The following is a 12,994-nucleotide window of genomic DNA, read 5'->3' on the forward strand; positions in this document are numbered from 1 at the left end:
ATTACCACCCTTCGCAGAGGGGGGGGGGCAATTTAGGGTTCGGTGCCTTGCTCAGGGGCACCTCGGCAGGGACTCGAACCGGCAACCCTCTGGTTCCCAAGCGGAAGCTCTACCCACTGAGCCACTGCCTCCCTGACTAATATAAGCCGACACTCCAGCCCAGCAGGTGGCAGTAATGAGCCATGATGTTTGTCAGCATGATGGCAGAAGCTACGCTGGTCACTACAGTGGAGACTCACACAGCTTCATGAGGTTTACGTCTCTCTCACACACACACACACACACACACACACACACACACACACACACACACACACACACACACACACACACACACACACACACACACACACACACACACACACACACACACACACACACACACACACACACACACACACACACACACGATCTGATAGAACACAGGCCTGCTGTGACTGGCTGAAGCACAGTGACCTCATGAACTCTGACCTCTTCGTCTGACGTGTCCTGCTCGTACTCATCCGCCTTTACTTCCTGTGTGGCTGCTGCTTGCTGCTCCTCCTCCTCCTCCTCCTGTCAGGTCAGAGGTCAGACATGAGTCCAATGTAGCACTCCATGTCAGATCCCCTCAGAAGCAAAGCTTACCTTCTTCTTCTGCGACTCCATCACACCCTCCTCATCGTCACCACCACCACTGTCATCTTCATCACCTGACTCCTCTTCACTCCCAGAATCCTCCAGGCCAGAGAAGATGCTTTCCTCACTGTCAGACACATCTTCATCATCCTTCTCTTCCTCAGCAGGGGGAGACCTGATGCTGAAGAGCTATACACACACACACACACACACACACACACACACACACAGATCATGAGGCAGAAGAGATAAACCTGCAGATGTTTCCAGTTTGGTTCCTCTGGATTTCTATAAAGAAAGTTTAAATCTCCAGAGGAACCAAACCAGGAGGGAGGAAAGGAAATGTATTGATCTGCTGTTTACTTCACATTAAGGTGATCAGATGCTGAGCAGCAGTGAGTTTGGTCGAGTGTAGAGTGTGTGTGTGTGTGTGTGATGGAAAGTTCAAGTAGCTTAAGTGTTTTAGTAAATTTAACACCGAATAAGCAGCGCAGTGACGTAAGAGAAGTTTGTTTCCATGTTCTTACACACGCACGCGCACACACACACACACACACACACACACACACACACACACACACACACACACACACACACCTAGCATGCTAACAGCCGCTCCTCTCTTCTTCTTCTTCTTCCCCTCCTCCTCTTCCTCACCTCTTCCTCGTCGTGCTCCGCTTCGCTCCTCTTCTTTGTGGCTTTAGCTCTGAGCTCCTCTTCCTCTTCCTTCATCTTGCCGCTGCTCTCCGCGTGCCGCGTGCCTCTACTGTCCTCCATCTCAACATGTGCTAAACCGGAGGGTCAAAGGTTACGAAACGAAGCTGCCGGAAGTGTTCTTACCATTTCCTGTTGTTTCAGAATAAAGGTAATACATGATATTGATGTCACACTGAACACATTCGCTAATTAGGTACAATAACATTACACACAATAACACAATAACATTATAAATGTATTTGTGTCATTTTAAGCGGAAACGTCTCTGATCCCAACCAGGAATCTTCATTTCTATTCTGGTTAAGTTATTTATTCGAACATAAGACCAAACTTTATTTATCCCGAGGGAAAAAAGTAAAGTAGTAGTAATAGTAATAGTAGATAGTAGAAAAAAAGTGAACTGCCAGGTTGGGGTTTAACCAAAATCAGACCATTATAAAGTCATGGAATTTACCAAAACCTTTGTTTCCCCGCCCGACTTTTCCAGGATTTCGTTGAACCTTTTTATTTCCTTGGTTGTGAAACTTTTATTTTCGCTTTTCTTTCAAATAAAACGTTTGCCGTGGCACAGAAACATTTTTTCTTTCAAAACAGCTTTAATGAACATTTACTGAAAAATATGATTATGCTCCCATAAAACCCCGCCCCCACACAGGAAGTCCAAACAGGTAGCCATCATCAGTAAGGTGAACTCATCACATAAAAGCATTCATTTATTCACTTGTTTCTTGAACCTAAAATTTGCTGTTGAAAAGTTTTTTTATTTGAATTCGCTCCGATAATAAAAATAAACAAAGATATTGTTTATATAGAAACTATTTTGTTGCCTTCATATTTAGTCTTCAGTATGAGTGAAGCAAGAAAATGCATTGACCTTCAACCCTTATGATGTCACAGATTGTCCTTTATGTGTTTGGGGTCACAGCTCCACATTGAAATTTGAAGTACATTTTAATACATTTATATAAAATAAACTTCACGTTTTACTTTTTGGCAGGAAGCAATCTGATTGGCTCCTCAGTTTGTTGAATTAACAACCTGCTGACCTCTGCATATGTGTGTTAGGGCTGTTTCCATAGCAAGAGATCAAAAACATTCCTGTTTATGATCAAATAAAAATCTAGTGAAAATAAAACAAAAATAAACACTGCCTCTGCCTGACCTTTGACCTGACGAGAAGTCTGTTATTGCCGCTGTGCTAACTGTCATCGCTATGGAAACCAGTTCACGAATGCTTTTGCACATCCACTGATTTGTTGACTAATCCTTGTCGAGTCACAATCCTTTGACCTTTGCTCTGGTGTGAGATCCTTTGCTAGGGTCAGGAGGTCAAAGGTCAGACTCAAGCAGCGAGATTGTGGGGTCGTCGGCCGGGGGTTCGTGGGTGAAATAAGGCTCCGTCTCATCCAGCAGAGACGGCAGCTCGGCTCCGTCCTCTCCGAATCCCATTGGTTCAGCCAATGTGATGGGCGTGGCCGAGTACTGAACCAGTTGCTTCCCTGTGGACCAATCAGAGAGGTGGTGCCGATCACAAAACGTAACCCACAAACTATTCAATCAACCTGTGAAGAGCTGACACAAAAAAACACTCTTCACTTCACATAAGCACAAAAAACTGGAGGGAAACTAACTTTAGGTTTGCTAATTCAGTGTGAAGTCATCAAAGAAATTCACATTTTTGACTTTTGTTTTTGTGTTATGAGGTCAGAGCCTTCAGCCCTGAGGGGGAAAAGTCAGAGTTCCCTGTCACAGCTGAGCCTGGGCCAAACGTGTGTGTGTGTGTGTGTGTGTGTGTGTGTGTGTGTGTGTGTTTTACCTGTGTCTGGGTCGTCATTGTCGTCAGTCATCTTTGGCGTTTCTGCAGCGAGCAGCTGGTGAAACATTAACATCAGTCAGATGGCGAAGACATCAGAGAAACACTGAGTGTGAGTGTGTGAGCATATACAAACTCACAGTGTCCAGACTTTCCAGGTCAAACTCTCCACTTGGACCGGAGCTGAAAAACTGAAAACAAACATGCAGGCTCTCTTTTTAGAAGAAGAAGAAACTTTACACGGCAATCTGACATTTGTCTTGGCAGTGCCCTGGAGGCAAACTGGAGGCAGCTTGTTACCTGAGTGTGTGTGCATCTGTTACCCGAGTGTGTGTGTGTATGATACATAAGTGTGTGTGGGTGTGTGCATCTGATACCCGAGTGTGTGTGTGTGCATCTGATACCCGTGTGTGTGTGTGTGTGTGTGTGTGTGTGTGTGTGTGTGTGTGTGTGTGTGTGTGTGTGTGTGTGTGTGTGTGTGTGTGTGTGTGTGTGAGAGAGAGAGAGAGAGATACCTCCATGATGGGCAGGGCGTCGAAGGTGAAGGTCTGAGAGTTCAGGATGTTCTGCAGGTTCTCCAGCCCACTATCGATGCTTTCAATGTGGTCACACAGCTCTGACCTGAGGGTGCAAACATCTGGATCAAACTACACAAACATCTGGATCAAACTACACAAACATCTGGATCAAACTACACAAACATCTGGATCAAACATGAACATCTCATTCAGTTTTCAGACACATTTATCAGGATCAGGAGAAAACATAATCATGATTTAAATTCTAAAACTTTCTTTACTTCCAGGATTCCTGAGAGCCACTAAACACCTGTATGAAAGAATGTCAACACCTGTATGGATCAATAGAATGAACGTCAGGTGGAGCAACCAGGTGAGGCAGACTCACCTGTCGATACAGGCGACAGTCTGACAGCTGGGCGGTGGTCTGGCATGGCTGCTGGGGGAATTCATGGTGGAAAGAGAAGGATGTGATTGGTCGGTGAACGGTGGAAGTGGCCCAGCACTGGTGTGACTCACTGCAATAACTGGATTGGATAGAAAAGACAACAACAACAACAACAACAATGAACACAAATAAAATGTGTTTGAGACAACACAGCAGGGGGCGGGGTTAAGGTCTTACCGGGTACAGGATTGTTTATGGTGGTGTTGGGGGCGGGGTGAGTCTCATTTTCTTGTAGTATGGAATTGATAAATGTGGTGGGAGAAAGGGGCGTGTCCACAGGTGTAGCACCTCCCTCCAGAACAGGACACAGGTCCACATCTGGACTGGATGACTCCTCTTTGACTCCTATTGACTGGATGTCTCTGCACACAGAAAGAGGGCAGACAGTTGGTAACTGCTGACTGACCGATGACAGTAGTGAAGAAAGCCGGCTGCTCATTGGCTGGCAGAGCAGAAGAGATCTCTCACCCAGCAACCATCCAATCACTGGTGACATCCTGGGATGTGGGCGTGGCCATCTCTGTGATGTCAGAGATGATTGGACCAGAGGTTACAAGGGAGTCTGTGGAGAACAGACTGGCTGCAGCCTACACACACACACACACACACACACACACACACACACACACACACACACACACACACACACACACACACACACACACACACACACACACACACACACACACACACACACACACACACACACACACACACACACACACACACACACACACACACACACAATGTTACACTGTCTGTGCACGGTGGTGTTGCCATGACTACAGATGCCTCATTGGTGGGACAGTTGTCCCTCCATCTTGCCTTAAAGCCGGGGTGGGGCCCCTTGTTGTTGCCATCAGCCCTCACGAAATTATAGAACAAAACTTTGTTTTCTTGCACACTTCAAAATCTGCGCAGCGATCTGCCGGTCTGTCTCTTGCGGCCAGATCGCCTGATCGGCTCGCGGGCCGGAGGTTCCCCACCCCTGCCTTAAAGCTTTGTGAGCTTTGACAGGCGACTCACCGAGAAGGCGGACGAGGGCTGCATGTGTTCCAGGGTCAAAGGTCGACTGTACTTAGGCATGGAGTGGGCCGAGTTAGAGTCATTCAGCATCAGAGGACTAGAGACAAGAGGACAAACAGGGTGAGGACTGACAAAATGTGCAAAGACAGAGAGGACAGACAGAGGATACATGAACAAAGACAGATATGATAGACAAAGAGGACAGACAGAGGGGGAAGTGGGGACAGACAGAGAAAGGCCAGTGGGGACAGACAGAGGACCAAAGTGTGTTGTGTGATGCTGCAGTTGTTCCTACATTTTCCTCTTCACACCAAGAAATTTGTTGGACTGGACGAGAGACACCAGAAACTGTATCAACTGCAGAGAGAGACAAAGGGAAAGAGAGACAAAGACAGGTGAGGACATGATGAGGTCACTCTTCTGGTGTGCTTTGATTGTTTCTATAATCAATAACTTTGAAATCACTGATCAGTTTGGTTCATTGTGTCTGGTCAGTTTCAGATCAGCTGGTTGTCATGACATCATGACATCATCAAAGCTCTGAGCTCCTCTATCTTCGTCTTGCCACTGCCTAACCTGTCCCTGACCCTAACCCTGACTTGACCCTGTCCCTAACCCACAGAGTGTGTTCAGTGAATGAGAGCAGTTTTTTTACCTTTTTGACCACTTTTTGCTGCTGAGCGTGTCTCTGTCTGAGACTGACGAGCTCCCTCCACAGAGTCTTATTCTCACTGAGAGAGAGAGAGAGAGACACACAGAGACAGACAGAGGGAGATAGGCAGAGATTGAGAGTTAATTCAAGCTCTAATCTGCTCTGATGACGTGCGACCTGATGTGGTTTTATCTGTTTTCCGTACTGTCCCATGGCGATAATTTTGGAGTCCATCGTTTCCTGTTTCTCCTTCATCACCTGAACATCGTTCAGGATCTTGTTCACTTCCTCTGCTGACACCTTCACGTCCTCCTGACGCACTGTGGACACCTGGACCAATCACAGCACAAGGACAATTACCATGGAGAACGGGAGCAAAGGGGGAAATGGCGACAATGACCATGATGAAGCTGGTGCTTACGTTTGTGACTTTGCGTTTGATGTTCTCCAGCAGGTGTTCCTGTCCTCTGATGAAGAAATGATGCTGGAACTCTGTATCGTCTCTCTCTGGTTTCAGCAGACCGCCGTGCTCTATGTGGACCACTTTACGAAACCCGTCTGCAAACCATGACAACAACAACAGTCTGACTGATGCCCTCACACATCAGCTGACTTAGCATCCAAGAAGATAAACAACCCAAAACAATTGATATGAAATAAAGGCACTCACACATGTTGAGCTGTCGGATGAAGCTGGCCATGTTGTTGTGTTTGAAGAACTTTGGCAGAACCTCTTTGGAGAACCGAGCCTGATCAAATACATGGAAGCTTGTTCCACTCTAACACAGCAGAATGACATGTTGGGTTAAGTTCAAGTTAAACTGAAGAAACCACTGAACACGTCAATTTCCAAACTCTTGGAATCTTCCTCCTGTGATGGACGCTAATCCATCACAGGAAGAAGACAGCTGGCCCATTGCTTCTTGACTGATTTGTTTGGAACAACTTTAGCTACTTCCAAGTCTGAACGGACTTCTTTAAGAGAGTGGGATCACAGTGTGGCCTGAGTCCATCTCCTCTTCTGGAGAGAGTGATTGAAGCTGCTGGATGGTCTCATGGTGTCCACCTGTCTCTGTCTTTATGTTGTGAGAGGAGAGGACGTCTGTCTGGATCTACTCATTACTGTCTAATCTAATATATATAAATACATCTAAGTATACAAACACTTCTGTCTGTTTGTGTCTCTTTACACTCCTGCCATTGTTTATCTAAATATACAAGCCATCTTATTAGATCGAGACTATGAAAGACTTGATCACTTTAACCTTGTATAGTTACAACACAGCGTGTTTGAATAAAAAAAACAATACATCAGTGATGATACACAGCACTGAGAGGATACAACTGTCAATCAACTGGTCAGCAACAGCTGTTTCACACCGCCTGTTTGTGTCTCACTCTGTCCATCTCATTCCGCCTGTCTGTCTGTCACTGTCTGTTTCACTCCGTCCATCTGTCTCACTTTGCCCAGTGCAGATATGTGAATGGCAAATAGCTCATAACAATGATTCGTCGGTTAGCCTCAGTAGCTAACAGCAGATAGGTCAGATTTAGCTTGTTTATTAATGCTACCACAGCTAACAGCTAAGACGGACTTCCGTTAGCATGCTGCTAAGCTAAGCTAGCGGAGTTACGCACCGGGCTCCAGCAGATCAGCGGGTTAGTCTCTGGATCCTCCACCAGGGTCCACAGTTTCGTGAGGAAGGCCGGGACGTTACCACCGCTAAGCGCCGCTCCTCCGGCCGCTGCCGCCGCCGTTCCTCCGGTTAACTCCATCAATATTTAACACAAAGTAAAGCGCTAACGGCTTAGCTAACAGCGCTAACGTTATCCGGCTGCTAACATCACCGTTTCTCAAAATAACCCGTAAAAAGCGGAATCAACGCGGGATTTGTGCGGTAAAAAAGTCAAATATTCCCGGTGAGCAGCAGAACTCTGAGTGAACCGCGACAGGAGCTTCGTTGAACTTCTTAAACTTTATTCTGACTCACTCGGCTCGTCTTCATCCTCTAACTGCGCAGCTACGTGCGTGTCGCAGCGCGATGACGTCAGAGGGAAATGAAAACAAACTGGCGATTCCGAGATAAAACACGAATCTAAATAATAAACACAAACAAACACGGAACACTTAAGATGTAATATGGAGACAAGCCTGCTGACATAACTGCAGAGGAGCATTCAGAGGGAAATGAAGGAAGATGATCTTCATTTGAATCATTATACAAATAATAACAAGCAAAAGTTCAAATGTGTCAAAGCTTTGATAATCTAAAACAACAGCAAATCATTTACCAGTGAAAATATGTCAAACTCATGTATGAATGAATATTCATGTACATCCTGGAAGTTAAATTCACGACGAAAACACAAAGAAATCTGTACTTTGTAACACAACTTGGGTTCAAGAATGTGGAAAGTATCAATGTTTGTAGTTTATGATTACTAATAAAGTCATGTGTATATTTATATACATTAAATAAAGCTTGAATTACTTTAAAGTTTATCGCCATATATTTTATATTTGTTTAAAAAATGAATCAAGTCCACAAACAAAGATATAATCAATCACATTCATAAACAGCAGTCTTTATTTATTGCTAAGTTTTGATTTGTTAATTTGTTTTCTTCAAATAAAAACAAATCAGTGAGATAAATCAAACTATTGTGTCTTTATTTAAAAAACATCAGAAAAAAACAAACTGAAGCTGCAAACAGAAACAGCAGAGAATGAGGGCAAACCAACCAAAGCCTGATCCCGACCAGTGATGGTGAAGATGAAACGCATCAGGACATCTTCTGAAAGATGAACACCAGGTAGATACCTAAAAACAAACAAAGTCACATTCAGTCATATTCAAACAAAACCTTTTTGAATTTTCTCTCACTGAATGATTTTTAAATGTAAACATCAACACACAAAGCTTATATATACATAAATATACGTTAACATTTAACAAAGCTCTGATCACTGCATTTACATTTGAATGGATTAACTATGAATGTTAGAGCTGCAGATTGATCTCTATGAGGTAGACATATCAGAAACGGCTCTAAACCAGCTGCTGGCTCAGTGGAGCCCGGTTTAGGGCTGCTTACATTCAGTAAGTTATCTGACCCAGACCATTAGATAATTACAACCTACTAATCAGCTGCTGTGATAAACAGACTTACCTGCTGCTTCCCACTCAGATCTGCTCAGAGTTCCCTGCAAACACAAACAACACAGCTAGAACCAAGGTACGAATAACCGGTAAACCAGAACAGAATCAGAATAAATGTGAACAGACTCACCAGCGGAAGTTTGACCCTGGCTCTGTCCGAGTGCTCTTTAGCATGGCAGTATTCTCCTGTGCTGTCTGTCGCCTGCTGGCTACCGTCACACGGAAAGGGCTGGAAATGAAAACATTTAGTCCATGTGGTCCATGAAACTTAAATGACGTTTCTCAACAAATGATTGACTGTTTTGATAGTCGTACCTCCAGTGCCATCATCTTCATCATGAGGCTGCGGTGATGCTCCTTCATCACTTTCTGCTCAAAGAACTCAGAGAACCTCTGCTTCATCACCAGACGCATGTTATAACGCTGCGCCATGCTGAGACACACACACACACACACACTTAATACAGACAATGGGCTGCACTGAGGTTCTGTCATCTGGAGGAACAGAGATGACCTCTTACCTTTCTAGCAGAGGAAAATAGACAAGGAACTCTGGAACATCCACAACGTCCTGCAGGCTGAAGTGATACTGGCAGCCAAACAAAGGGTACGAACCTTTGGACTGGAAGGAAACTTGGAAAACTTCGTTACCAAGTGTTAACGAGTCCGAAGCCTCCAGACGTTTACTGCAGAGGCCAAGAGAGGAAGTCAGAGAGCTGCTAGGGGCTTATGAACGTGTTCAAGTACTCCAGGCTCTTACATGAGCTCATAGGCGTCTGGCGTGGTTCCGATGAAGAACCCGCCAGGTTTCAGGCGTTCACAGGCGTTCCTCAGCATCATGTCAGCCTTCTGCTCGCTCTCAAATGAGTAGTGATAAACAAACTGACAGCTGCAGATGTCAAACATCAGCTGAGGGTCATCCAGCTTCTCTGATAACACCTCCTACAGACAGACGGGACTCATTAAAACACTACTAAACATGCCTCCATGTTGTCATTCTGTTTGCACTGATAAACTGATCTATGTGCTGTAGTTCTACCTTGGTGCAGTCAGCTGTTATAAATTGGGCACTAAAGATTTTCTCATTAGTGTGACTCTTCTTCTTCATGTCTTCATATCGTATCCGACACTGATCCACAGAAACCTCCGCGATATCTGAAACACATCACATGATCAATAACTTTACTGGAGAATATTGGCAACTGATCCAATAAACCATCATTATTATTGTTTTCAGAATCAGAAGAGCTTTGTTGCCAGGTAGGAATTTGCTTTGTTAGTTGGTGCAATCAACAATCAATAATCAACACATTGGGAGCAAGAGAAAGTCAATCTAAATATAAAACACACACCGTTATCTTACAGAAAACATGATACTATTAACCATTGTACAGATGAATTTCACTACACTTTGTTGTAGTTTTGACACACTGTCTGACTAACTGTGATCAGATCAATCATTTCAGTACGTTGAGTAAGAGTGGTATCAATGAAAGTGACTGGTTACCTGCACAGACCAGGTGGTCTATGCCGCCCCTCCTCCACTTCAGCAGGTCTCCTCCTTTCCCACAACCCAGATCCAGAACTGACACCTGCTGAGGCTCCTCCCCCCGCACCTGCTCCAGGATCTCACCTGGAAATCAATCCAGTGATCAATATCAGTGGCCGCCTGTGCTACAACTTTAGACCTTAACCCAGGGGTGGGCAATTATTTTGGCTCAGGGGTTAGGGTTAGGGCGGGCCGGGCAAGTGTCTGTTGGCGATTTTCGTGTGGCGGGGGTGTGTGTGTGTGTGTTTGGGGGCTCTTGGTGATCTTCGCCGGCAAGTGCGCCGCCACCGGGGCAAGCGATGGAAGCGCTCCTTTGGTTTGCGCTGCGTCTGGGGGGGGGGGTCGAAAAAATGTTCGGCAGGCTGGATGTGGCCCGCGGGCCGTAGTTTGCCCACCCCTGCTCCAACCCATCTGTGATAAGAAGTGACTGATCACTCATATTGATGGATTGATAAATTACCGATGAGGACGCTCTTCATCCAGTTGTTGAAGTTCCTCATGTAGAAGATTCTGCTCTGAGTACGAGCAGCCACGCCCACTTCCTGCAGCCTGTTGTAATGACAGGCTACCTTCTTGCTGTGGTCTGTGGCCTGAAAACATCATCATCATCATCATCATCACCATCACCATCACCATCGCTCCATCTGTGTTCCAGTGAGTTTCAGGGCCTTGGAGTCTCTGGTGAGATTCTTTCCCCACCAGAGACTCCAAGGCGTTCTCCATCCTGTGTGTCTTGTTCTACCTCTCCTCCTTCGTCGTCCTCTCCTCTCTTCCGCTTCTCTGCTCCTCCCTCCTTCATAGCTGCCATCTTTACAACAGTCTGAGGATCCACAACGCAGCCTGAAACAGGAAGAGAGGCAGAACCTCACACCAGTGCAGCCACAGGCAGTGTGCAGGTACCACGGGCCGGTACCACGGGCCGGTACCAAGCTCTCCACTAACCCAAACCTGGTTTACTGTTAGTTCCCATGTCTCATGTAAATGAGTCTGATTCTGTTGGTTTGCCAGTAAGACTCCAGAAACATGTGACCACTCTACATACAACATTAGGGTTTATGAGCAGAGTCTCGTTTCATTCTGATTCTGTTCGCTACTAGCTACACGCTAACGAGCTAACCATTAGCTACACTGGCGATCATTTTTTAAATAAACAAAAAATTAAACGTCTGGCAAATCTTTGATCTTAGCGTTGTCCGAATACACACAAGCAATCAGGCATTTAGGACAAGCTCCTCATGGGAGGCTGGAACATTTGGGCGTTATGCATTACAAAGAAATGTAAAGGTACAATGAAAACGTTTGAATCAAACTAATTAGCATAGGGTCAGTTCTAACTGTTGTTTTGTCAAGCTGTTAGCTTTAGCTGCGTTAGCATCCTGCAGCTACTCCGCTACATCAGTCAAACACACAAACATTAAAACGGCCTGCGGCACCAACAAGCGTAAACAGATCTTACAAAGACTTTACTAAGCCCCCGTCAGTCTGCGGTGAAGTCTGAAGCAGTTTAACCCGCAAACATTTACAAAGAAAGACGAACCGGTACTGTGTTCACTCATCTTCCTCCTCGTTCTCCTTCTTCTTCTTCTCCTTCCTCACCGTCTCCTTCATTAGGGCTTGTCAAACTACCGCGTTGTCACACTCCCGCCACCTAGTGGACTGGAGATCGGAGGTCTGTAGTTGCAAATGAAAATCAAAAGCAACTTTTGAGTGATTTCTTGAAATTGTGATATATAATCATATTTAATGAGCCTGAACTCACCTGAAAGTCTTATTCAAAATGATTTAGCTTTTATTTTAGCATTATTTCAGTCCTATGTTTCCTTTTCGGTAAAGTGTCTTTGATGACCCTGACACTAAAACATTGTATTCTTAATGTTTACATTCTTATTTTCTATATATAAAGCTGCCATAGAGTTTAAACAGTGAGGGTCTTTATGTTGGGTAATGTTATGTCCACCATTAAACGGTCAGTTCCTTCCTTACCAGCAGGCGTCGCTGTATACTTTATACATTTATTTATTTATGCGTTTATTTTTTCTCTCTTATCAGACTTTATCATTTATGATATTTATTTCAGCATCAGTAATAAGGTTTAATTTGCGTATTTCTCAACAATATGAATCTCCATATATGAACAATCAGTATTTTAATATTGGACTTTTTTTTTTTTTACCACTACAGCTCCACAGCGTAGACAGGCTCAGCTCCACAGCGTAGACAGGCTCAGCTCTACAGGGTAGACAGGCTCAGCTCTACAGCATAGACAGGCTCAGCTCTACAGCATAGACAGGCTCAGCTCTACAGGGTAGACAGGCTCAGCTCCACAGTGTGGACAAGCTCAGCTCTACAGCGTAAACAGGCTCAGCGTAGACAGGCTCAGCTCTAAAGCATAAACAGGCTCAGCTCCACAGCGTAGAGAGGCTCAGCTCCACAGCGTAGACAGGCTCAGCTCTAAAGCATAAACAGGCTCAGCTCCACACATAGACAGGCTC

The 12,994-nt window shown here is 45.0% G+C and overlaps 3 protein-coding genes across 7 annotated transcripts in view; all 3 read right to left on the bottom strand.

Moving 5' to 3' along the window:
* Positions 1-1,434, bottom strand: part of bop1 (BOP1 ribosomal biogenesis factor) — a 10,281-nt gene extending 8,847 nt beyond the window's left edge. Inside the window, exons 1-3 of one of the 4 annotated variants that reach the window (XM_076140154.1) lie at positions 1,276-1,434; positions 628-807; positions 472-546 (exon numbers count right to left, since the gene is read on the bottom strand). In XM_076140154.1, coding sequence (XP_075996269.1) covers positions 472-546; positions 628-807; positions 1,276-1,395 — 375 coding nt within the window. In that variant the 5' untranslated portion in view covers positions 1,396-1,434. Of the gene's footprint in view, positions 1-471; positions 556-627; positions 808-1,275 lie in introns of all 4 variants that reach the window. The other 3 variants (XM_076140153.1, XM_076140152.1, XM_076140151.1) reach the window with 3 other exon arrangements.
* A 904-nt stretch (positions 1,435-2,338) lies between these two features.
* Positions 2,339-7,835, bottom strand: hsf1 (heat shock transcription factor 1). Its single transcript, XM_076140155.1, has 14 exons — positions 7,431-7,835; positions 6,463-6,571; positions 6,214-6,350; positions 5,998-6,122; positions 5,796-5,871; positions 5,436-5,497; positions 5,141-5,237; positions 4,583-4,701; positions 4,292-4,476; positions 4,055-4,193; positions 3,664-3,769; positions 3,289-3,339; positions 3,152-3,206; positions 2,339-2,834 (listed from the first exon to the last, which is right to left on the bottom strand). Exons 1-14 carry the CDS (start codon positions 7,566-7,568, stop codon positions 2,665-2,667), a joined length of 1,569 nt encoding a protein of 522 aa, XP_075996270.1. The 5' UTR covers positions 7,569-7,835; the 3' UTR covers positions 2,339-2,664.
* Positions 7,836-8,441: 606 nt separating this feature from the next.
* On the bottom strand, positions 8,442-12,137 carry rnmt (RNA (guanine-7-) methyltransferase). Of its 2 annotated transcripts, none has more exons than XM_076140156.1 (11): positions 12,040-12,137; positions 11,245-11,342; positions 10,963-11,092; positions 10,461-10,586; positions 9,993-10,108; positions 9,714-9,895; positions 9,475-9,639; positions 9,269-9,386; positions 9,084-9,182; positions 8,964-8,997; positions 8,442-8,614 (listed from the first exon to the last, which is right to left on the bottom strand). In XM_076140156.1, the coding sequence occupies exons 1-11, from the start codon at positions 12,056-12,058 to the stop codon at positions 8,577-8,579; spliced, it is 1,125 nt and encodes a 374-aa protein (XP_075996271.1). In that variant the 5' UTR covers positions 12,059-12,137; the 3' UTR covers positions 8,442-8,576. The 2 variants fall into 2 exon arrangements, with proteins under 2 accessions (XP_075996271.1, XP_075996272.1); XM_076140157.1 differs by having other exon boundaries at positions 11,959-12,090.
* Positions 12,138-12,994: the final 857 nt, after the last annotated feature.

This window comes from Genypterus blacodes, unplaced genomic scaffold (assembly GCF_046128005.1).
Source record: "Genypterus blacodes isolate CSIRO-AG114 ecotype Tasmania unplaced genomic scaffold, CSIRO-AGI_Gbla_v1 ptg000521l_1, whole genome shotgun sequence".
Taxonomy (NCBI): Eukaryota; Metazoa; Chordata; class Actinopteri; order Ophidiiformes; family Ophidiidae; genus Genypterus; species Genypterus blacodes.